Raw genomic sequence first — 24,606 nt, 5'->3', positions numbered from 1 at the left:
TCATTGCAGTAACTTTTCGTCAAATGTGTTCATCAATTTTAAATGGGGTGTTGTTTTCAGCGTTAATTTTACGCCATCACATTAAGATAGTTGGTGACAGAAGGTAAAAGTGTCAGTAAACTCCCATGTGTTCCCTTGGGAAACGGGGTGTCTTATTAACTTTATCACAATTATTACAGCATAACGCAGCTTTTGAAGGATAACAGGCTGTGTGAATACCGCCTGATTTGTTGGGGGGAAACGACAAGTTCGTCTTTGTTTTCTTTTGGCCGCAATTTTTAATAGTTCTCGTAAATAACACATTTGCATTGTTTAGTACTTTAATTGAGTGTTGTTGGCTGGTAAACTACAGCTCCCAGTATCCACCGAACACACGGCGACCTTTTCGATTGGTTAAAGCACAGAAGCGTGAATGTTTGCTGTTTCCGTGGCTGGTGCAGCGACGCCAAAAGCTGCTCTTCCGTCCCATTAGAAAAAATGGCTGAAGAGGAGGCCGCGCAAACTTCTGTGGGAATTCTGCAAGAAATTTACACTTCCCCGTTGAATCTGAGCTTGTTGTGCCTTTGCCTGTTTCTGTTGTACAAAATAATTCGCGGAGACAAGCCTGCAGATATGGGTGAGGTCGAAGAACCGTTACCAAAACTAAAGAAAAGGGATTTCACGCTATCAGAGTTGGAAGAATACAATGGAGCGACAAATCCAAGAATTCTCATGGCTGTCAATGGGAAAGTGTTTGACGTTACAAGAGGAAAGAAATTCTACGGTCCAGGTATAGTGCTGCCATCGGATCTGTGGTAATATAGAGCTAGCTACTGTGGATAAGATTTGCGAAATTATGTAGCAACTTGGCTAGCTTTCAAGCTACATATTTACATTACTTTGACATTTAACCAAGTGGATAATCAGATAACGTTAGTTAGTCAGGTAGCTGGACCTAAACGTGTAAACGTTTGCTTTTGAATTTGTGCCATATAACTAGGCAAAATGTCGCTGCTTTCCCCCCCAGAAACGATCCAGAGAAACGGTTAACGTTACTTCAGTTTTCTAAGCATAGTTCAGTATTGTTTTTGTGCCCTTCCCCTGGTGTGCGTCCGCGGTCATATTTCACAACACTTCTGCTCTCCAGTGAGCCGAGTTACCCATTACCCAGTTGACTTTATACCTACTAACACCACGCATGTTTACTGTATGTTTATCGTAGATAAAACTGTCGAGTTGAAGTTTCAAATCCGATGATTCACTGGTCAAATACTAGCTAGCAAACTAGCGCAAACATGACATGAGATCTTATGAGAGATGTTGGATCAGTTGCGGTTTGGTAACTAACGTTATCTAAAAAAAAAAAAAAAAGAAGAGGCAAACCAAAAAAAAAAAAATTTTTCATCGAGCACCTGGCTATAAATAGTTTTTTTTTTTTGGCAGAAAGTATTTGCATGACTAAACAGTCACTGGGTCTACTCTAACAGAGCTTCTTTATAAGGGCAAATGTCGTTTATTTATTTATTTACTTAATCTTTGCCGTTTAGCTACTGCTTTTCACTGGGTGCTTCCATTCTCAGATTGGCTTGATATCTGCCTTCTCAGATTCCTCTGCACTCCTCATGTGTATTATATGCGTATTAAAATGGCATTTAATAATAATGAAGGATTACGAAAGTTCAGAAAGCAGTGCCTTGTTTGCTTACTGACTTCGAGGATGGTCTTGAAAGTAATGTTAAGCCAGATGTCAAACCAAGGGTAAACGCAGGTTTTGAAATGGTGGTCTGCTCCACACGTCCCTGCCCTGCCTAAAACCCGCCGCTCATAACTACACCCAAGGCTGTGATTCGGGACGAGCGCGCGCTCTGCTTAGGAGCACCGGCTGCTCTTATCACAGAACAGTCCGCTCCCACAGACAGGAGTCTGAGGAAGACTCTTTTGGTGGACTTGCAGACGCATGAACAACCAGCTGGGGTCGCTAGAGAGCAACTGGCCACAGATCCCTACTTACTGAACCCACCCTCCTGGGAAATGCTACCTCCAGTTAGGGTTCCCCCTGCTGGGCTGGGGTGGGATGGTACGCTGTTTCCGTTGCCGGGGGGGGGGGGGAAGTGTGCGCTCAGCAGCTGTCGTGTCTCTCTTTCAGAGGGTCCGTACGGCGTGTTCGCGGGCAAGGACGCGTCCCGAGGGCTGGCCACGTTCTGCCTGGAGAAGGACGCGCTGAAGGACACTCACGATGACCTCTCCGACCTCAACGCCATGCAGCAGGAGAGCCTGAGCGAGTGGGAGACCCAGTTCACCCGTAAGTCTGTCCTTCTCCTGCAGGAGACGTGTGCTACCTCCCTCTCTTTGGGTCCAGTGCCCAAGCTGCTCTTGCATCACTGGCAGCCACAGAGTGTAGCCACAGTCCAGTTCAGTTTGGTGTAACAAAAACAAAAATGTCCACCATGTCCCTGCAGTTTCATAATCCCAAAGCCACACAGAACACGTTCTGCGGCTGTAGCCTTCCTTGACTGGTGTATGATACTGTGATGTGTGCTCAGCGACTGCTGAACCTTTCGTTTCCTGTGTGGCTGATTACGGCTGTCCCTCGATTGAAAAGATAAATAGATAAATAGGAAGTGTTTGCTGAGCGGGGAGGAGGAGGGGGAGGGGAGGGGAGGTGGCTCAAGGCTGGCATGTTCCAGCCCGGCCCCCTGCCCCCTACCCCCCGCCCCCTGCCCCCCGCCCCCCGCCCCAGGGCCACGCACCTGCAGTGTGACGGTGTGCCGCGCCGTGCCGCCTGGGCGTTTCGGGGGGAGTAACAGGCGCTGTCTGTGTTTCCCGCAGAGAAGTACGACTACGTGGGCAAGCTGCTGAGGCCCGGAGAGGAGCCCACGGAGTACACCGACGACGAGGAGGCCAAGGACAAAAAGACCGAGTAGCCCCGCCCGCCCCCGAGCCCCGCCCGCCCCCTTGCCCCGCCCGCCCCCGAGCCCCGCCCGCCCCCGAGCCCCGCCCGAGCGTACGCGGCGAGCGCGCGCCTGCAGTACCGCAGCGCCAGCCCCTCCTTTCTGCCCCCTTACTGCGTTTAGCTGCCGTTGCTCGAGACGCTCAGTCCCCTGTTAGTACTATAATCTCACACCTCTCTCGTACCTTTCATTCAGCCTGATTCGCCTTCGGTTTCCCTGACGCTGTCTGACGGTAGATTTAGGTTGGCGTGAAGTGTGTAGTTGCAGCAATCTGAGCATTACTGTAGTTTTTTGTGTGAACGCTGCATTCACAGTTAATGCTGTGGCATTCATAGTTGGTAGGTTGTGCGATGGTTTTGAGTGCTGCGATACCTTCGCATGGGAACACTGCTCTATTTTGTTACTGTAATATTGTGTGTCTGCCCATTTGGAAAGTATTCAAGTATTTTTGAATGAAAATTTCTCAATATTACGTAGTTATTAAATACGTCGTTCGATTGTTAAGAATGTGATCAGATTGAGAACAGAATCTCCACTAAGTCGGGATTCAGTGAAACGGTTTAAATGTCGGAGCGTAACATTCCGTTAAAACTTGGCTCACGTGTTGTAGTGCGCATTGTCGTTCCCGCACCGGGGTTTTTCCACTTTCTCAGCCCAGAATAAACTATTTTGGCCGCATGTCAACAAAAGCTGGAAAGTAGCTCAAAGCCAAGCACTTCCACTTTGCCCTGTGGAGTTAAGTGACTGAAGGACCAGTGAAATTACTGACCAACTCGCCCATGACATTTGGACCATTTTTTTCTTTCTCGGCAGGCTGATTAGGCTTCGGGGCGTTTCCTTGCACGAGTCATTCGCCGTCTGAGGTTCGGTCCTTTCTCATGTTGGATTTTCGCAGCACGCAAAGATTTAATTAAAGGGAAGAGATCAAACAATACAAAAAAAAAAAAATTAAGCAAAAATGTCCGCTTGGAAAATAATGTGAATCTTCTACCAGCTTCCTGTCAACTCACCGAAAGCTTGTGAAAATAAAAGTCATTTGCTGCTATTTCAGCTGATTTTCATTTTAAACATATTCTCTCTGATCAAGTTTCAGTGATCAAATGACACTTTCCTGTTGCGAACTTGGCTGTGCCATTTTGAATTTAATTTTGTAATAAAAACACATGCATTGTTCTTGCATATTCAGTTCTCACTTAATTTGATGCTCAGGCCTCTGGATAGCGAGTTAAGCTGAAAGTCTCAGTATATTCCTGCTGTATTTGTTAGTTCAGTGTTGAAATGCAGGTTACGGTTGGTTGTGGGAGAGGCCGGGTCCATCGCTTGTTATGATGAGCTTAGACATGGCCCTTGAACGTGCCTTGGTCATAATATGAATTTGCTAAGTTTGCGAATCTGCTGAGTATCAGAAAAAAGCGTACTTTTTAATATTGTTTGCTGGAGGTCCGTTTGATCTATATTTGTCACAAGCAGTAGGAATTGCACACTTTACTGGTATAAATAGCTGAATGGTTAAATATGAAGGTTTTCCAGGCTTCTAGGTAGTCTTTATCTGTACTTTAACAATATACTATGCACACCATAATGTCATTACAAAACACTTAAATTCTTTATTAAAGCAGAATGATATTGGCAATATTGTAGTACTGTTGGCTTGACAAAAGGGTGAGTAAGTCTGTAACAAAATGAGGTTTTCTCCTTGTTGGCCACTCTTATAATTAAGAACACCAGGAGTCTAAAGATCAGTTCGCTCAGTCTCAGAAATACAGTGTAAGGACGAGGCCTCAGATGCTAGTTTGTCACGGAAAGATTCATGCTAACTAGTGCCAGTGGCATTCTGTTTATGACTTTGTGTGACACATTTTAAAATTATATTTGCCACATTTCTCCTCTCCCTTTGTAATTAATAAAATAAAACAAATCCTTATCCTTAATGTGAACCCAAAGTCACCTTTGGGATATAGTTTTTTTTTTTTTTTTTTAATTTGAGATTAAAAGTAAAAAGAGACTTTTTTTTCTTTTTATTGTGTTTACTGCTGATTAAATTGCTATTGCTCAGACTGATGCTAATGGCTAACCAAATAGATGGATTTTCATGAACTTCCCGAGATTATTTCAGTTTTTTAAACATCAAAACATGCAGTTTTGTTGTGCTACTAATTTCACCTTCACATTACATGGAATACTTTATTTTGGAAATGTGTTTGTTTTGCCATTGTCCAGAATTGAATTCTGCAAAAGATAAAAAAGGAAAAATAATCATGCTTAATGTGTTTTGGGTGGTAATAAACCACCCCTGGAGCCTCCCACCAAATCCCGGTGTCAAAATTAATGTTTAGTGCCCCAATCCTAAAGAGCCTTACTTTGAAAATGTACAATGATTAAGGGAATGATTTCTGAAGGACTACAATACTCATGATCTGTTTACCTGCTTTGGGACACACATTGGTGTTCACTGGTGTCTCAGAACTGTGGTGAATGACGTCTACATTTAACATTTGCGGTTTAAACTTCCATGTATATCTAAAATGAATTAAAGCTACCTTTACAAACCTCTGCTCATTTTGTTTGTGTCTATGTTCCAGAACAGAGGGGGAGAGATTTGGACGAGTCTGGCTCTTTGATAGCAGGGAGGCATTTGGACAGCAAGGTCTCAGACTAACTTAGGTCTCACACTGATAAAATCAGTTCAATTCATGACCATTTTAATGGAGAATTTGTTTCAATGCTTTAAAACATAAAACAATAATGATTAAAAAAATTTCTCAATTAATTTCCATTGGCTCCGTCAGGTCATTTTTGTTTTAAATTCACACTTGTGACACAATCCCATTTTTTCTGAGCAAATTGCACATTGGGTAATATTACAAACGTGAGAATTCTGCATTCCTTTTAAAATATGTTGGCCAACATCCACAGTTATCGTATTTTTTTAACCACTTGTGTATTCAATGCTTTGGATATCACTGAAATAAGGGGAAGTGGTCTGATGTAGAAATAAGTCACTTTAGCTGTTATTATGGAATGTGTCTGGAATAGTAGGTAAGTAACCTCAGGTTTGTTACAGTGACTTTGTCAGTATTTGGGAGTTGTGTACAGTTTTATCTAAATCTGAGTGCTGAATAGCTGCATGATATGACAGTGGCGTATGTGGTAGGTAGAATGAGTTCATGCAAATAGCATTCCTGCACAAAGATCAAAATGGTGCCATTTAAGCAAACGCTTGGTATGTCTGAACATTCTGTCTGAACATTCTGCACACCCAAAATGTTTCCAGCACTGAAGTACTGTTCAAAAGCACTACTAAATTTACAAAAATTGTATTGCATTGCAGTTATATATTTTTATTAATGTAGCCTACATTAGGTGTGAGAATGTTAAGATATTTATGAATGTCTGAAATATAACAGTCATTCCATTAAATTGATTTGCGATTGAGGCTATATATCTGAATCCCTCATAGTCTCTATAAATGGTAAATATTTTATGACTAGGACATTAATGCAGTGCTGCTTCAAGGAAACCAAACTACATAACTGCACAAATAGGCAATAATTGTTAACTTTTTTATTGAATCATGTTTTTAGTGTAGGGGTCACATGACGATCATAAGGCCTATATGAAGTGATTTTTATGGCTACCTGAGGTGTTCTGATAGCTACATTCTGGTGAATAGCAGCAGTAGCGAGTAGCCTGCTGTTAGTTAAAGCAGATTCAGTGGTCAGCACGGTTGTGCGTGTGCTTTGCATGTCAGTGACATAAGGGAGTGTTTGCAGATATGAGGACAATGAAGAATGTTGCACCTTCAGTTATGATAGCAAGTGGTTACAAATGTGTGACTATTAAACCAGTCCAGTCCTGCAGCAACCATGGATTTGTCAACAGCGGTTTTGATACCATTTTAAACCGTCTGTACAGTTTTAGACCGCTGAATGGCAGAGGGTTATGTTGGTGATATGTGGCGCAGGGAAGAATGGTCACTGAGCACGCATTCTACCCCACGCCTGAGCTGCGCCGCACACACAGTCATAAGTCTCTATCAAACATGGAGCTAAAAGAACAGTATGAAAGAGTTACTCCTGCATATGAAAAAAATTATTCTGTGTGTTCTAGTCCTGGAGTTGTCTTGTGCGCTGCTGGTGTGAATACTCAAAACATGTCTGACAGGAGGTGTGTGTCATTGGAGCAACAGCTTCATAGGTACTTAAGAAACACTAGGAACATAGAAACATAATTTTATATAATTATAAAAGTCAGGCAATAAACTCCCTTGTCTCGAAAACCAAACTATTCATCCAATCGAGTGGTTGCTGCCTAGCTTGCTGTCATCTCCTATACTGCATGTTCTCTGTTGTACCTTCACTTTCGCACACACAGGTGTTGGTAGAAAATGGCTTGATGTCTGCTGGACAACTGAGAACACCTATCACAAAAGATATGTGTCAGAAGTGGGATTCGAACCCACGCCTCCATTCGGAGACCAGAATACCCGTGTGGTAACGGAAGGTATTACACCTTGAGTCTGGCGCCTTAGACCACTCGGCCATCCTGACACTACTGTCTGGTGGGTTCATTGCTGAATATTTAATAGTAAAGATTAATATGTTAAATTTAGGGGGTGTCTATGCATTTGTACAATATATTATAAAGTAATGTATTTTATCTAAATATTCCACTCATTATTTAATCACACGCTGCTCGTTTCCCCAGCAAATCGGTTAGACTAAGGTCAGCCATAAACTCAACCACCCAGAATTCCAGTCGATAGACAGGCATCCGTTTCGCTTAGACAAATGAAACTTCCATTAAACTAAGATGCGTATGTAATTTCGAACTGAATTGTTTATATATTTTGTGTTGATATTAAAAGCTACATCATACGATTTTTTTTGTGAGAAAGTCAGTGGGGCCAAAAGTTCATCGGAAATAATTTCCGGGATTGCGGCCATTTTGTTTTTAATTCTTCAAGGGTATCTGTCCCGAATCAGTTCAACAGACACACGGAGGGAAGCGAATATGTTCCGTTTCACGAAAGCTGCACTGAACATCGCCGGTAAATATAATACTTTACATCTACCATAATTTCATTTAGGAAATTAATATAAAGAGGTCCTTTATGTTAACAGCCTATTTAAAACGGAAAAGGTGTGCGAACCATTGCTGATGTTTAGGTAGTTAGCTAGCTAACCGTTAGCACGGGGTGTCAAATTTTATCCGAAAAGGGCCGGTGTGGGGTAGGTTTTTGTTTTAGCCCAGCACCAAGACACCCGGTTCTACTTTTCGATGTCTTTATTGAATACCGTGATTAGTTAGCCAGTTGAATCGGGTGTTGTAGTGCTGGGCTAAAGCAAAAACCTGCACCCCTTAGCATTAAGTTATTTAAGGTAACCACAATGTTAGCATTAAGTTGGTAACTAGTCTTGTCTAACGGTGGGTATGACCGTGTTTACGCGTGATGGTTTTAAGACCACTTGGCTGACCAATTCGTCATTTCCACTGTTATATCCTGCTAACATTGTCGGTATTACCTTGACTCAACAGAAGCCTTAACCAGCTCTCCTTGATTGTAACTAGGTTAAGTTATATGATATGTAGTCAGACACAATGTAACTAATATATGTCCAGTAAATATCATAATTCAACCACGAGTACTGTGGGTGTGCAAATCCATCAGTGTCATTTATGTTGGCATTACTTTTCTCTTTAACTGTAACCAAGCTCAAGGTGCCCGGCGAGTTACAGTGCGACACGGATCTCAAAACGCTGCTCCAAATTTCCATGAGAAGTACGGCAACATACTGATGGTCGCCGGGGCCGGCTTCTGCGTCGCCGTCTGGTCATATGTGAGAAATCGTTTCATTTACCATTTAATTGTTTTGACAGACTGCAGTGGTTAATCCATTGGCATTACCGAACCTAATTAATTGTCACTTCCTGTTGACCTCAAACTTCCATGCAGTTTAGCCATTTGGATCACCTAGTTTGACTTAGGTTAGGTCAGTGTAATGTTCACTGTGTGAACTGGACTTATTGTGTTCACGGCTATGAATAACTATACAAAATGAGTATTGTACCTTATCGGACCTGTGTTTTGTAGTTGTTCCAATGACCTATGGTATGCATTTATTATATGTTGCTTTGGATAAAAGCATCTGCCAAATAAATGTAATGTAATGGATCTTTCTAAAATGTCATGTTTCTGTTGCTGTTTAACAAGCCTGTGCCAGGTTTGAAGGCTCACTGCATTTGAAACGTGATTTCATTTACAGGTCTTCACACAGACTGGGATCACATGGAACCTTTCTCCCGTGGGCAAAGTTACCCCGCGGCCATGGAGAGGGGTGGGGGGCCAGGAGGAGGAAGAGGAGTAATGGAGACCACTGCTTTTCTTGTGTTTAATAATAATAATACAATAAACCCTCTGTGTTGAAAGTTAAACCTGCTGAACTTTCCAATTTACTGGTGGAGACTCACATTTTCACTCTGTCAGGTTCTCCTATGACTTGTTGTCATAAATATGTACAATAAATGAATGTTTAAACTAGACCCATGTTTGACCGTGTTGTGCATTTTAAGTGTGAAATGACAAAGATGGGTTTTGTGTCTCTTGTACACATTTCTCCTGAGTTGTTTTATGCCTTCATGTCAGTTACCTTTGCTAATTTAAATCAGTAAGGCTGTGAAAAGGCCCTTATTGGAAAAGACTGAGACAGAGCTGCATTGATTCTGTGGATTTAAAAACCTGCACAGAATGAGTGCAATCATACTACACAAATGGTATTTCCTTGGCAACAAGATTCATTCAAAACATCAGATCTGCTGGTGTCTTTTTTTTGCTAAGCAAATCAAACTTTTAAGTGATTGCACGTCTGCAAAGGAAAACAATGTTAATGCATTCACCACATGCTATAATCTTTGACAACATTTCTGTGTCGCCAGCTGATATGTCTATGCAGGAATGTGTGCTCTTTAACTTTCATTTGTCTGAGTGGAATTTTACTAAATTAATTATGATGGGTACTCAGAGAAATAACACTGAGTCTACCTGGGATACTGGGAATAAGTAAAAATATTGAGCCTTCTCTGAGGTTAACGGATTCAAAAGGCAAGTGGAATGTAACCAAGTCCTGAGTCGTTGAAACAGAATGGCCGGGATTTCTGACCAGTTAAAATAACGGAATGAATTATTTTTGTTTCGCCATTGCATTTTTGTGTTCGAGTGAATGTCTTTTCTGTTTGCTAGCTTTTTAATGTAGCCTACACTAAACCAGAACCCAAAAGAGCAACTGTTGTTGACTTGCATATCCAGTAGATGGCGGTGCAATCATCTGTTCTCTGCCTGTGGTGGCCATGAGGAACGTGCTTGCCTGCTGCGCCATCGTTTGATTGACAGATTCGTCCGCTAATAGGATAACCCTACCTGCCATGAATGAGTTACAGGTCCACCCTTAAGGCATAGACTACGTTGAACCGTAAGACATTAGCGTCTACATTTCAAACCATGAAATAATTCTGCCTGAACTATTTGAGAAAATAAGTAGTGTCATGAACAGAATGAATGAATGAATATTGTATCAGCATTGTGTTCGGTCGCGGTGAACTAGAATAGCCGTTGAAAGGTAGCTATCCTAAGGTTTCCAAATGTTCGAAACTAGTCAACTAGACTCTTAATAATGTTTATGCTCAGTGTCGCAGCCTGTGCATCCTAATTATTCAACGCCTTTCTCCAACAAGTGGTCTTCGTGCAAAACGTGATTCAACCTATGGATTCAACACGGTCTTGCCTACGTCACTATACGTCAATTTTGAAGGTTGCGGAGTTTTTTGTTACTTATGGGCCCAATCATTTTTACAGACACAACAATAACCCAATGGGTGAGCTTTGGAGCTCGCCCTGTGCCGCATTTCTATCGCCCAGCGAAGAAATGGGTGTAGACAAGCCCGCCCACCAGAACAGCCTCGCCGGTGCGGTAAGGTCGTTTCCATTCGGGACCTGCCCAGCAAGAGAGACGCAAGAACACAGCAAAGCGAGTGCACATTAACATCCAAAATGTCTCTGTCTAACAAACTCACTCTGGATAAGGTGAACGTGAAGGATAAACGTGTCATCATGAGGTGAGAGCATCGTCTTCGTATGCACTATTTCTCCTCAAGGTTAAATAACGTTCGATAATCCGAGGCGATGCGCCCATGCAGCTAACATCATTTTTGAGCTATGTCGGATAATTCCCGCACACTACACGGTGGTCCAAACGCTAAATAAAAATTGATATTTCTAATTATAATTCGGCTATAAATGCATGGTTTGTGGGAGATTCGGATAAATGGGATCATTGAAATACAGGAAGTGGATCCTGTCATGGTCAGTTTGCTACGCAACACACGTTTGTCTAATCCATTTGGCTGTGTCCAGCTAGTTTGCTTTCAGAATGCTTAGGTTTTTGCAGGGGACACGCACTGTGTTTCCCAAATGAATGTATTTGGTGAGTATGTTCCATAAATTACAATATATTATATATAAGTATAAGATATGTTTTTACATCATAAACGGGTGTCCCTGTCTTGTAAAAAGATAAAGCAGCGATAATTAGTTAGAGTTTTACACCTGATTTACGATTCGGCTACCCATTTAGTTTCCATGGTAGCGCTATTCTGTCCAGTAGCAAAGATTAATAGGTGCCGTCTACCACACCAGCATGTCAGTTTCCTCAGACTTAAAAATCCAAGTTAATTTATGGCTTATCCTTTACATGTGCATGTATAAATCCAAAATAAAAATACTTATCAGTAATTAGATTTTGTAAGTCCGTGATTGAAAAATCGTGTAAAATGATTATAACATTGTATATTTCAGTTTTCACTGGCTCTGGGTCCTGTTTCCTGATCCTGCTGCTTTAGGAGGTGTAAAATGACACCCCCCTTTTTAAATGTCAAACGCTCTCGGTGAAGTCCATGTCATACTTTGCACTGGACTGGGCTAGCCTGGGTTAGATGCAGCCAATTTTCCCACCTAATATAAATTTTTATATATTATTTCGCAAAAATAATTGTATTCTCTTTTCTGAATGTGCGTTACAGGTGGTAGATGTCCTTATAAACGTGGATGGGCATAAGGGTGGTGTACTCTCTGGCTGTGGTAGAGAGCTGTGGTAGAGAGCACTCGGTGTGGTGATGGAGTCACAGGCCTGGGCAGTTTGCCAGAAGCCCTGCTGCCTCTTTGGCACTGTAGAGCGGCCATGTTGGGGCCTGTGCAGACAGGATTTCAGTTCTCACCGCTCCACCTTAATGAATTCATCCCCCCTTTAAAATGCCCGCACATCTGGATTTTAGTGACAGTAAGCTGCCGCTGTTGCCCATTTCTCACAGCCTTGCCTGATGTGAAGGGTGCACTGATGCTCATATTAATTTAAGGTGGAACGCCTGTCTGCTGTCCCCCCTGCTGCAGTGGGGACCTCAGAGACTACCCAGAGTGCTTTGTGCTGTGATGCGACGCGGTAGCCAGTCTGCATGTCTGTAGCCGCCTGTTGGGGGGCGCTGGGGAGTGTCCCATAATGACCGAGCACAGACTGGAGAATACGCACGCTCACAAGCGCTCTCACACACGCCCGGGTCTGTGTGTAAAATCAGCGAGTCTCTGGCTGTTTGTGGAGTGAGGAATTCTGCTCAGATTCTGCCACCTGACTGCATCAAGCGGACGAGAGCCAGAGAGGAGGAGAGGAGGGGGTGTGTGATCGGAGGCAGAAAGGGGAGGACTGCCGGGTGGGGGGGAGCGGGGGGGAAACTGGGGGGGAAGGGAGGGCGAGGGGGGGTGGGGGGGAGCAGGGGAGACGGGGGGGCGAGGGGGGTGGGGTGGAGCAGGGGAGACGGGGGGGCGAGGGGGGGGGAGCAGGGAGGATGGGGCGATGAGGGGGGTGGGTTGGGTCCATGCGCGTGAATGAAAATGTACGCATTCATGCGGGTGTGTTTGTGTGCAGGCGCGTGTGCACATGTCCGTGTGAGCAGGACCCGGCTTGCTTTGTGTTTCTATCCTGGGCGGATTGCTGCTGGAACATTCTCAGATCGGGCCTGTCAATCAATAACATCCTACTAGAGAGGGGAGGGCCCAGCCGCTCAGGATTCTATTGGTTTATACTTGAGGGGGAAGAACAAGTCAACAATGCACATTTTTATCAATGCCATCGGGTCATATTGCGTGCATTCTGTTCGCTCAGTTATATTGGCCTGTATTAGCTGCTGTAGCTCTTAATATCTAACGTTTATCTTCTAATTAGTACACTATAAAATAAGCCTATTATCAAATTCTATTTTTGGGGATATTTTTCATATTTGGGGTAAACAGCAGCAGAAAGACATAAAAAGGGAGGGTAAAAAGGTTAAAGGGGAGACATGGCTGCAGAAATGTGTTTATACAGCCACATTAATTTATCTGCTGAGAGTGACTGTGAGTTCACTCCAGTGAGTACTGTCTGCTCACTCAGACTAACGGTCGTTTCCTGGAGTTACTCAGTAAGCATCATGGCGTACATTCCTTTAGTCGTGAAACAGGAAAACGTTAATTGCTACATGGCAGAACACAGCTTCCTTTATTTTGTTTATTAGTCACGGAGGCTTTGAATGTTCTTGAGATTCAGGGTTTGAGAAAGAAACGAGTCACCTAGTTTCCTACCCGGAACGTAGTGTCCTCTTGCTGCTGCGTGGTACGGGCGCTACGAGTCCTGTGGTTTCCACACAATGAATCAGGCTTTCATTTTTCTGGTGAAGGTAAATTTCCGTCAGTGCCTGAGAGCTGCATTTTTGCACTTTGTGCCTGAAAAAGGAACATGTAAATTTGCTGTTATAATGTGTCCCTGAGTAACTGTCTCAGTTTAAGTAAATAAATGTGTAAATAAAGAAATTAACAAACATTTTGTTTCTTGCAGAGTTGACTTCAACGTTCCAATGAAAGACAAACACATCACTAACAACCAGAGGTGGGTCAACGTGGAGGCGCTTGAATAGATATATTTGGCATTTACTCTACTGTATGTATATTTTTAGATCTTGGCGATGACTTCAGATGCTAAATAGCTCCTTGTGTAGCAGAGTTATGTGGGCACATGAGCTATTATGAAGGGCTTTTACTGGTGTAGTGTGGCAGGAAGTCTGCCATTGGAGAGAAGTATGAGAAACATTTTATTCCAAACTATTTTGAGAATTTTAATAGACTGGAACTCTGATTAGATGAGAGTAGGGCAAAGCTCCACAGTCTGCATGAGCGTTCAGGGCAGCCTCTTACAGTGAAGCTCCAGTGTGGAGCGTACAGGATGGCGCAGAATCCATACATGCGGACACACACACATGGAGATGTATGAGTGTGTTATAGTCCTGATTGGCTCTCATACTGGTGTTTTTAGCTCTGATTGGCTCTCATACCAGTGTTTTTAGCTCTGATTGGCTCTCATTCTCTTGTGTGTCCCAGGATTAAGGCAGCTGTCCCCTCCATCAAGCACTGCTTGGACCACGGGGCCAAATCCGTGGTGCTGATGAGCCACCTGGGCAGGCCCGACGGGAACCCCATGCCTGACAAGTACTCCCTCCAACCTGTGGCCGCTGAGCTCAAGAGCCTGTTGGGCAAGTGAGTGACTCCCAACGGGGGGGGGGGGGGGGGGGGGTTTACCCTGTCAGCCCATGACATAAAATACTTGCTGTCAAAAATTCCATTCAATTGAAAATTTGGTGCAGGCCTTATCATCCTTGTGCATGTGTCTCTGTGTGTGTGCGCGCGTGCATGTGTGCGTGTGTGTGTGGGTGTGTGTGCGTCGGTGATCGCGTGTGTGCGCAGGGATGTGATGTTCATGAAGGACTGCGTTGGCCCGGAGGTGGAGAAGGCGTGTGCCAGCCCCGCCCACGGCTCAGTCATCCTGCTGGAGAACCTGCGCTTCCACGTGGCCGAGGAGGGCAAGGGCAAGGATGCGTCCGGCAACAAGGTGAGCCCGCCAATCACAGCACAGGCCAATAACATCACGGCTCGGAGCCTGCCGTCCAGCACCGGACAATCACACCACAGCTCTGAGCCTTCCATACAACACCAGCCAATCACAGCACAGTTCTGAGCCTTCCATACAACACCAGCCAATCACAACAAAGCTCTGAGACTTCCATGCAGCACCAGCCAATCACAGCACAGCTCTGAGCCTGCTGTCCAGCACCAGACAATCACACCACAGCTCTGAGCTTGTCGTGCAACACCAGCCAATCACAGCAAAGTTCTGAACCTGCTGTCCACGCCGGCCAATCACAGCACAGCTGTAAAACTTATGCCCAGAACCGGCCAAACACAGCACAGCTTTAAGCTTGTCGTCCATTGCCGGCCAATCACATCACAGCTCTGAGCCTGCAGTGAAGTGCCAGCCAGCCAGCTCTGAGGCGTTGGACAGCAGCCGCGCCACACTGACTTCTTGACATTTGGGAGAAGGGCAGTGGGGTGGCCCGTGTTGCTTTTCTCAGCTCCTGAGTCCCGGCTGGTATGCAGCTCTTGGAGGGGGGTGGGGGGCAGCGGGGGGGGGGTGGAAGGGGGGGCAGCGGGGGGGGGGGGGGCGGGAGGGGGGGCAGCGGTACAGTACGGTGACCTTTGTGAGGAGTGCCACAGTCGAATGTCGGGGCAGCACAGCTGAAGCACTGCTGCCCCCAGTTTGATATTTAAGTGGGGAAATTGCAGACCAGTCATGACCCCCTGGACCCCAAGTTAGTCTCATGAACTTCACCTAGTAAAGTGCAGCTGCAACTGGACCCAGAAGAGACCTACAGACGGCCTCACACGCACGCACGCACGCACGCACGCACGCACACACACACACACACACATTCACCTCTGCTGCCTTATTGGTCACATTTTATCAACATGTGTGTGCAGTAAATACAGTGCTGTGAAAAAGTATTTTCCCCTTCCTGATTTCCTCTATTATTGCGTATTTGTCACACTGAACGGTTTCAGATCTTTAGACAAAATGTAGTATTAGACAAAAGGAACTTGAGTAAGCACAAAACATATTTTAAAAATGATTATATCATTTATTTAATGAAAAAACAAACACCCATGATCCTCAAAAAGTACTTGCCCCATTTAACCGTTGCACCACCTTTAGCAGCAATAACTGCAACTAAACACTTCTATAATTTGGTATTCGTTTTTCACATTGCTGAGGAGGAATTTTAGCCCACTCTTCTTTGCAGAACAAATTGGTATGTTTTCAAGCATGAACTGCTCGTTTCAGGTCCTGCCACTGCATCTCTATTGGGTTCAAATCAGGACTTTGACATGGCCACTCCAAAACCTAAGCAAGCAATTCAGATGTGGACTTGCTTTTATGTTTTGGGTCATTGTCTTCCTGCATAACCCAATCACGCTTCAGCTTCAGCTCACAGACAGATGACTGGACATTTTCCTTAACAAAAAGTTTGGTACAGAGCAGAATTCATGGTTCTTTCAATAATGGCAATTCGTCCAGGTCCCGAGGCAGCAAAACATCCTCACACCATCACACTACCACCACAATGTTTGCTGCTGATATGATGTTCTTATTGTGAAATGCTGTATTTGCTTTATGCCAGACATAATGGGACCTGTGTCATCCAAAAAGTTCCACTTTTGACTCATCTGTCCATGGAACATTAACCCAAAAGGCTTGGGGATCATCCAGGTGCTTTTTCGCAACAGTGAGACAAGCGTTGATGTTTCTCTTGGTTAGCAGTGGTTTCCGCCTTGCTCCTCTCCCATGAATCCCATTTTTGCCCCGTCTCTTTCTTATTGTGGAGTCATGGACACTGACCTTAGCTGAGCCTAGAGAGGCCTGCAGTTTTTTGGATGTTCTTCTGGGATCTCATGCGAGTTGTCGATGTGCCGTTGGAGAAATTCACTACTGTTCTCCATTTGGAGATAATGGCTCTCATTGTGGTTCGATGGAGTCCCGGGACCTTAGAAATGGCTTTGTAACCCTTATTGTGGAGTATACTATCGCGCATTTGTCGTTTTCCGAATATTAAGTCTCGTACCTTGTCTGTTTCGTGTTAGCCTGGTAGTGCTTCTGCTTCGGTCCTAGACTATTTATATTGTGGAACCGTCCGATAAACTGCTCAAGCCTCGAGATGTAACGTTGAGCTTGCTCGAGTGTCTGTGTACTTACACATGGTACCGTGGTCGAGAGGTGAGGAGAAAAAGCTCCCATCTCCTGAGAAGCCGATTCCAGGCTTCTTAAAAGGGCACCGCCACAGGTGCTCACAATTAACTTTAAGACACACGCGTGTCCAAACGGCCAGCGCCCCCACCTGAGGCGGAGGGACGTAACACTGATATATTTCAACAACTTGTTTCCTCATTTCTTCTGGAATTTAATTTCATAGTTTGCTTGTAGAAACTTTGTGGTGACTCCTTCACTCCGATCGTGAGGTTCAATATGAGTGATGTTTAGATTCAACAGGGCTGGCTGCAAACAAGCCTGAGAGTTTAATAATGATTTGGATGTGAGAGAGGAAACAGTCACACTGTGCTCTCTCTGGACCAGTGGCCCTGCAGCTCTGTCACTGAACCAGTGAAGTTCTCTCATCTTCCTCTTTGAGCCAGTAATGTTCTCTCTCTCCCTCTTCCTCTGTCAGACCAAAGCCACCCAGGAGCAGATCGACTCTTTCAGGGCCTCTCTGTCCAAGCTGGGCGACGTCTACGTCAACGATGCCTTTGGAACGGCCCACAGAGCGCACAGGTAAGGGCAGGGGGTGAGGGCCACAGGTGAGGGGCGTGGGTAGGGAAGAAGGGAGGGAGAAAGGTAGGGATGTAGGTGAGGGGTACATTTAGGGCACAGGTGAGGCGACAGACTGTACAGGTAAGGGCCTGAGGCCTGTTCCAGAGCTGTGGCTGATGGGACATTGCAGGAGTAACTCTGTTTCTCTCCCTCCTGCTCCTGTGGATGATGGGATACTGGAGGAGTAACTGTGTTTCTCCCCCCTGCTCCTGTGGATGATGGGATACTGGAGGAGTAACTGTGTTTCTCCCCCCTGCTCCTGTGGATGATGGGATACTGGAGGAGTAACTCTGTTTCTCTCCCTCCTGCTCCTGTGGATGATGGGATACTGGAGGAGTAACTCTGTTTCTCTCTCTCCCCCCTGCTCCTGTGGATGATGGGATACTGGAGGAGTAACTCTGTTTCTCTCTCTCCCCCCTGCTCCTGATCAGCTCCATGGTGGGAGTGAACCTGCCCCAGAAGGCAGCTGGATTCCTGATGAAGAAGGAGCTGGATTACTTCGCCATGGCTCTGGAGAAACCCCAGCGACCCTTCCTCGCCATCCTCGGGGGGTAAGAGAACCAGAGCCTCTCTCTCTCTCTCTCTCTCTCTCTCTCTGCCTCTCTCTCTCCCCCTCTCCCTTTGTCTCTGTCTGACCTCAGTCTCCACAGAGCAGTAGACTGGCAGCGACGCTTCAATGCGCAGTTCAGAGACCAGTCTGAGTCACAGCAGAGCTGTAGCATTTTGGTACATCATACTCCTGTGCTGAGGTCTTGTATATTATTTCATTCTCAGACTGATCAGTCTGTGTGTGACTGTAGATCCTAGTGTTTATTTGTGTGCAGTTTCTATGCTGTCTTGCTGCAAATCCAATCCTGGGCTTTCCCAGTTATTACTCTGTGGTGTGCAGTGATAGGGAAAGGCATGTCAAAACAAGCACCTGAGTATCCAGGATTAGTGCTGAATCTCCTTACGCGATAAGCACATGCGTGTCGCGGTGCGCTACTTTGTGCGCTCAGATGTTAAGTGCGGTGAGTTTGACTGTGACCCACCTGCCCCCCCCCACCCCCACCCCCCGCCGCTAAACTGCGCTGCCTGTGTCACCCCTGTGCGGGGTGAGCGCTCAGCCATGCGTCGCTAGCCTGTGCTGCCTGTGTCAGAGCGCAGGCCGGGGAAACCTTGCGTGACCGCCACCTTCGCTCGGCGTTCTTCAGCTCACCGCGTCATCGCGAGTTCGAAATGTGGGGGAACAAGGACAGTTTCTCCTGGGCAGATCAGCCTTCTCTTGGCTCGGACTCCTTAACAATGTGAAACTGCTGTTGATGAGTCATGAAAACAGCTCGTTTTAGCTGTGGACGTTCAGACCGAATTTTGACCGAGATTGAAAAATAAATAAATAAATAAAGAAAAAGTCATGGTTTGTGTCCGGGTTTGGAAAGTATGCTGGCCGGGGTCACAGGCTAGCTGCTGTTTGTCCCTCAGTAGAATGCGTTTGCTTCATCGGCTGTTTTTCTGCTCTAATCCTCCAGGGCAAAGGTCAAAGATAAGATTCAGCTGATCAACAACATGCTGGATCAGGTCAACGAGATGATCATCGGGGGCGGAATGGCGTTCACCTTCCTCAAGGTCCTCAACAACATGGAGGTGAGTTCAGACTGGGGAACAGTCCTCCGTCTCTGATTGGCCGGAGGAGCCTTCACACTCACACGCAACATGAGCCCTGCAACCATAGCAACAGGGTGCAGTTACTCGCCCACAGTTCCTCTGCTGTACAGGGACGAGTGTCATCTACTCAGACTTTGTGGAGTCAGCGTGTGCTCTCTCTGCGTAGCGTAGCGTAGCATAGCGCTCTGTGGAGTCAGCGTGTGCTCTCTCTGTGTAGCGTAGCGTAGCGCTCTGTGGAGTCAGCGTGTGCTCTCTCTGCGTAGCGTAGCGCTCTGTGGAGTCAGCGTGTGCTCTCTCTGTGTAGCGTAGCGTAGCGCTCTGTGGAGTCAGCGTGTGCTCTCTCTGCGTAGCGTAGCATAGCGCTCTGTGGAGTCAGCGTGTGCTCTCTCTGTGTAGCGTAGCGTAGCGCTCTGTGGAGTCAGCGTGTGCTCTCTCTGCGTAGCGTAGCATAGCGCTCTGTGGAGTCAGCGTGTGCTCTCTCTGCGTAGCGTAGCATAGCGCTCTGTGGAGTCAGCGTGTGCTCTCTCTGTGTAGCGTAGCATAGCGCTCTGTGGAGTCAGCGTGTGCTCTCTCTGCGTAGCGTAGCGCTCTGTGGAGTCAGCGTGTGCTCTCTCTGCGTAGCGTAGCATAGCGCTCTGTGGAGTCAGCGTGTGCTCTCTCTGCGTAGCGTAGCGCTCTGTGGAGTCAGCGTGTGCTCTCTCTGCGTAGCGTAGCGCTCTGTGGAGTCAGCGTGTGCTCTCTCTGTGTAGCGTAGCGTAGCGCTCTGTGGAGTCAGCGTGTGCTCTCTGCGTAGCGTAGCGCTCTGTGGAGTCAGCGTGTGCTCTCTCTGTGTAGCGCTCTGTGGAGTCAGCGTGTGCTCTCTGCGTAGCGTAGCGCTCTGTGGAGTCAGCGTGTGCTCTCTCTGTGTAGCGCTCTGTGGAGTCAGCGTGTGCTCTCTCTGTGTAGCGTAGCATAGCGCTCTGTGGAGTCAGCGTGTGCTCTCTGTGTAGCGTAGTGTAGCGCTCTGTGGAGTCAGCGTGTGCTCTCTCTGTGTAGCGTAGCGTAGCGCTCTGTGGAGTCAGCGTGTGCTCTCTGCGTAGCGTAGCGCTCTGTGGAGTCAGCGTGTGCTCTCTCTGTGTAGCGTAGCGTAGCGCTCTGTGGAGTCAGCGTGTGCTCTCTCTGCGTAGCGTAGCGCTCTGTGGAGTCAGCGTGTGCTCTCTCTGCGTAGCGTAGCATAGCGCTCTGTGGAGTCAGCGTGTGCTCTCTCTGCGTAGCGTAGCGTAGCGCTCTGTGGAGTCAGCGTGTGCTCTCTCTGCGTTGTGTAGCGTAGCGTAGCGCTCTGTGGAGTCAGCGTGTGCTCTCTCTGCGTAGCGTAGCGCTCTGTGGAGTCAGCGTGTGCTCTCTCTGCGTAGCGTAGCGCTCTGTGGAGTCAGCGTGTGCTCTCTCTGCGTAGCGTAGCGCTCTGTGGAGTCAGCGTGTGCTCTCTCTGCGTAGCGTAGCGTAGCGTAACGCTCTGTGGAGTCAGCGTGTGCTCTCTGCGTAGCGTAGCGCTCTGTGGAGTCAGCGTGTGCTCTCTCTGCGTAGCGTAGCGCTCTGTGGAGTCAGCGTGTGCTCTCTCTGCGTAGCGTAGCGCTCTGTGGAGTCAGCGTGTGCTCTCTCTGCGTAGCGTAGCGCTCTGTGGAGTCAGCGTGTGCTCTCTCTGTGTAGCGTAGCGTAGCGCTCTGTGGAGTCAGCGTGTGCTCTCTCTGTGTAGCGTAGCGTAGCGCTCTGTGGAGTCAGCGTGTGCTCTCTCTGTGTAGCGTAGCGTAGCGCTCTGTGGAGTCAGCGTGTGCTCTCTCTGGCAGATCGGCACGTCGCTGTATGATGAGGAGGGTGCAAAGATCGTCAAGGACCTGATGGCGAAGGCTGAGAAGAATGGCGTGAAGATCAGCCTGCCCGTCGACATCGTCACCGCAGACAAGTTTGACGAGCACGCGACCACCGGCACCGCCACCGTGGCGCAGGGCATCCCCGCCGGCTGGATGGTGAGGAACGTTCTAACCTGTCCCCGCCTGTCCCCGCCTGCCCCTGCCCACCCCCACCTGCCCCCAGCTTTCCCCACCTGTTCCTACTCCTGTGTTTAGCTAGTGGTAATGCTAACCCCCCACTTCTCTCTCTCTCTCTCGCTCTCCCTCTCCGTCACCCTGTCTCCCTCTCTCTCTCTGCCTCTCCCCCCCCCCCGCCCCCCCAGGGCCTGGACTGTGGTCCGGAGAGCTCCAAGGCCTTTGGTGAAGCGGTAGGCAGAGCCAAGCAGATCGTGTGGAACGGGCCGGTCGGCGTGTTTGAGTGGGACAACTTCGCCCACGGAACCAAGAACTTGATGGACAAGGTGGTGGAGGCGACGAAGAACGGCTGCATCACCATCATCGGTAAGGGCTTTGAGTGACACCTCCTCAGGTTGAGTGACACCTCCTCAGGTAACAGCAGCAGCGAAAGGCCGGGAGGACTGGCTGAGGTCGACCACAGAAATACGAGGTGCTAAAATAGTGGACCGCTGTTCGCTCCGGTAGATCATATTCAAGTCTCTACAAAAGGGACTATCTTTCTGAGTAGGTGCTTTTAAACAAGAAAACATTCTATATATTTATATACAAGTCCAATTTACAATGCATGCTCACTTTGGAACCATTTTTATTTTAGTGGTTTGATTTTAATGGTTTGAATTTAATTGGCTTGTCTGTTTTTGTTTTAATCAGTCTCTCCAGTAGGTGGTGCTAGAGTTCTATATTTCTCCTGCAGACATTTTGTTAGTTGTAATGAGGTTTACTTTGTAAGACTTACTTTCGGGACCCTTACATTATAAGTGTTGTGACAGATTTAAACAGCACTAGTGCCTGTGTGTGTGTGTGTGTGTGTGTTAGGGCTTTGTACAGTGTGTAGGGTTAGGGTTAGGAATGTGTGGTGTGTATTGTGGCTGTATATGTGACAGGGTTGTGAGCGGGGTGTGTGTTGTCTGTGTGGACCCTGACGTGCGTCGCCTCCTGCAGGTGGGGGAGACACGGCTACCTGCTGTGCCAAGTGGAACACAGAGGACAAGGTCAGCCACGTCAGCACAGGGGGCGGAGCCAGTCTGGAGTTGCTGGAAGGTGAGCGAGCTCACCTGCATCACACACCTGAGCTCCACCTGCATCATACACCTGAGCTCCACCTGCACCACACACCTGAGCTCCACCTCCACCTGCATCACACACCTGGGCTCCACCTGCATCACACACCCGAGCTCCACCTCCATCACACACCTAACCTCCACCTGCATCACACACCTGAGCTCCACCTCCATCTGCATCATACACCTGAGCTCCACCTGCATCACACACCTAACCTCCACCTGCATCACACACCTGACCTCCACCTGCATCATACACCTAAGCTCCACTTGCATCATACACCTGAGCTCCACCTACATCACACACCTGAGCTCCACCTACATCACACATCTGAGCTCCACCTACATCATACACCTGAGCTCCACCTGCATTACACACCTGAGCTCCACCTCCACCTGCATCACACACCTGAGCTCCACCTGCATCATATACCTGAGCTCCACCTGCATCACACACCTGAACTCCACCTACATTATACACCTGAGCTCCACCTACATCATACACCTGAGCTCCATCTGCATCATACACCTGAGCTCCACCTACATTGTACACCTGAGCTCCACCTGCATCACACACCTCAGCTCCACCTGCATCATACACCTGAGTTCCAAATGCACTCATTTCACCAGAACCTGCTTTTCATAAGGGGGTACTTTCTAATTATAACGATGTTGATAAGCTTCACTGTGAGAGGGGCAAGCACCTAAAATCTGGGGGCACGCATTCAGCAATGCCCCCCAGCTGATGAACTGGTCTTCAGTCAGGTTTATGAAGGGGGGGGGTGTATTTCTGAATTTAGCCATTTAATTATATTTTATCCTGGTCATAATGTAAACATATTGCTTGTGTTTTATTTATTAACATGGTGAAATTAATATAAAAAGTTGTCTGTTGCCCTTGAGATTAATTCTGTAGTACAGACTTGGGAAAGGTCTTATCACAATTATAGCAGCTTTTTTAAGATTCTGGGCCTCCAATGCCAGTGAAAGTGGGTTTATCTGACCGTTGTCTCGCGGCGACCTGGATGAAGGGGGTGTGGCTAACCTGTGGGCGGGGCTTGTGTGCTGCTGTTCATCCTCAGGTAAAGTCCTGCCAGGTGTGGATGCCCTCAGCAGTGCTTAAGATGGAGGACGCGAGGGGTTCTGTGCAAGCAGCCCCAGAGAAGCTCTCCGTCTCCCTCCCTCAGCTCCTGCCCACTGTCGCCACGGTGACTCAAATGACGAATCCCCCACTCTCTGCTGTAATAAAGAGAAAAGCACTTACACCGCTCCCCCCCAGCACTTTACCCACCTGCGCCTCCTCCACCACCTCCTGCTGTGAGTGTTCAGAGACTGGGAGTGTCTCCGATCGCACCTCCTCCTCCTGCGCCTCCACCCTGCTGCGTCTCTCGGTGCGGAGGAGCTACGGGCCCTGAGGCTGCTGCCGTGTTTGCACCTGAAACCTGGGAATTCGTCCTTTGCGCTCACCTCCACATGTTAGCGTGTCGGCGTGTTAGCGTGCGTATGTGTGCTTGCGTCACTCATGCATAGCCCGTCTGGGAGGATCACGGCTTTTAACGTGAAACTGTCCTGTGTCGTAACTCACATGATTATGTTTTGTAATTGTGCCCCCTCCCCCACCTCTCTCACGCTCATGTGTTGGACATGTACTGCAGTGACCCTTTTGGTTCCCATGTTCTCTCCCCACCCCCCACCACCAGCATCCTGTAGTGGCTTGTAAGATAGTTCCGTTTCTAGCAGGATGGTTGAGCAAGGTAACGTGGCTCTGAAGTGACCACTCACGTAATAAAAAAAGTCTGTGTAAAATACAAAACTTGTGGCCTGGTGATGATTTCTTTACATTACTCATGATGGTTTGTATCTTGTGCATCTGCTTCGGCTCCTAGAATTATTGCTGCTTGTACTCGTTCTCGGTAAACTGCCTATTTTACCTCGTGCTTAACAGTTATTACCTCCAGCAGATAGAAGGAAATTGTGAATGCGCTCACCATTTGCCGTTTGTCCATCTGTGATAACAGTATAACGGTAATTTCAGATTAACTGGATGAAATGGTGAACTTCGATTCAAGGAAGAAGGCATCTGTTTTTAGAACTGGACCAACAGCTTTTAAAACGCTTTATGCGTTCTCCGCAGCGC

The 24,606-nt window shown here is 47.1% G+C and overlaps 3 protein-coding genes and 1 non-coding gene across 4 annotated transcripts; 3 read left to right on the top strand and 1 right to left on the bottom strand.

Moving 5' to 3' along the window:
* The first annotated feature begins 418 nt into the window (after positions 1–418).
* On the top strand, positions 419–5,485 carry pgrmc1 (progesterone receptor membrane component 1). The gene is made up of 4 exons (XM_035434287.1): positions 419–769; positions 2,126–2,281; positions 2,809–2,901; positions 2,953–5,485. Coding segments are annotated over exons 1-4 (543 nt in total). The 5' UTR covers positions 419–477; the 3' UTR covers positions 2,955–5,485.
* Positions 5,486–7,367: 1,882 nt separating this feature from the next.
* trnal-caa lies at positions 7,368–7,480 on the bottom strand. The gene is made up of 2 exons: positions 7,443–7,480; positions 7,368–7,413 (listed from the first exon to the last, which is right to left on the bottom strand). It is a non-coding gene; the product is annotated as a tRNA-Leu (tRNA).
* A 361-nt stretch (positions 7,481–7,841) lies between these two features.
* On the top strand, positions 7,842–9,473 carry LOC118235258 (cytochrome c oxidase subunit 7B, mitochondrial). The gene is made up of 3 exons (XM_035432420.1): positions 7,842–7,980; positions 8,646–8,770; positions 9,197–9,473. The coding sequence occupies exons 1-3, from the start codon at positions 7,944–7,946 to the stop codon at positions 9,296–9,298; spliced, it is 264 nt and encodes an 87-aa protein (XP_035288311.1). The 5' UTR covers positions 7,842–7,943; the 3' UTR covers positions 9,299–9,473.
* Positions 9,474–10,883: 1,410 nt separating this feature from the next.
* Positions 10,884–24,282, top strand: pgk1 (phosphoglycerate kinase 1). Its single transcript, XM_035434544.1, has 11 exons — positions 10,884–11,042; positions 13,847–13,897; positions 14,386–14,541; positions 14,749–14,893; positions 17,559–17,662; positions 18,133–18,252; positions 19,210–19,324; positions 21,169–21,348; positions 21,555–21,732; positions 22,351–22,449; positions 23,552–24,282. The coding sequence occupies exons 1-11, from the start codon at positions 10,978–10,980 to the stop codon at positions 23,590–23,592; spliced, it is 1,254 nt and encodes a 417-aa protein (XP_035290435.1). The 5' UTR covers positions 10,884–10,977; the 3' UTR covers positions 23,593–24,282.
* Positions 24,283–24,606: the final 324 nt, after the last annotated feature.

Source organism: Anguilla anguilla, chromosome 9 (genome assembly GCF_013347855.1).
Source record: "Anguilla anguilla isolate fAngAng1 chromosome 9, fAngAng1.pri, whole genome shotgun sequence".
NCBI lineage: Eukaryota > Metazoa > Chordata > Actinopteri > Anguilliformes > Anguillidae > Anguilla > Anguilla anguilla.
This window is presented reverse-complemented; position numbering and strand designations above follow the sequence as displayed.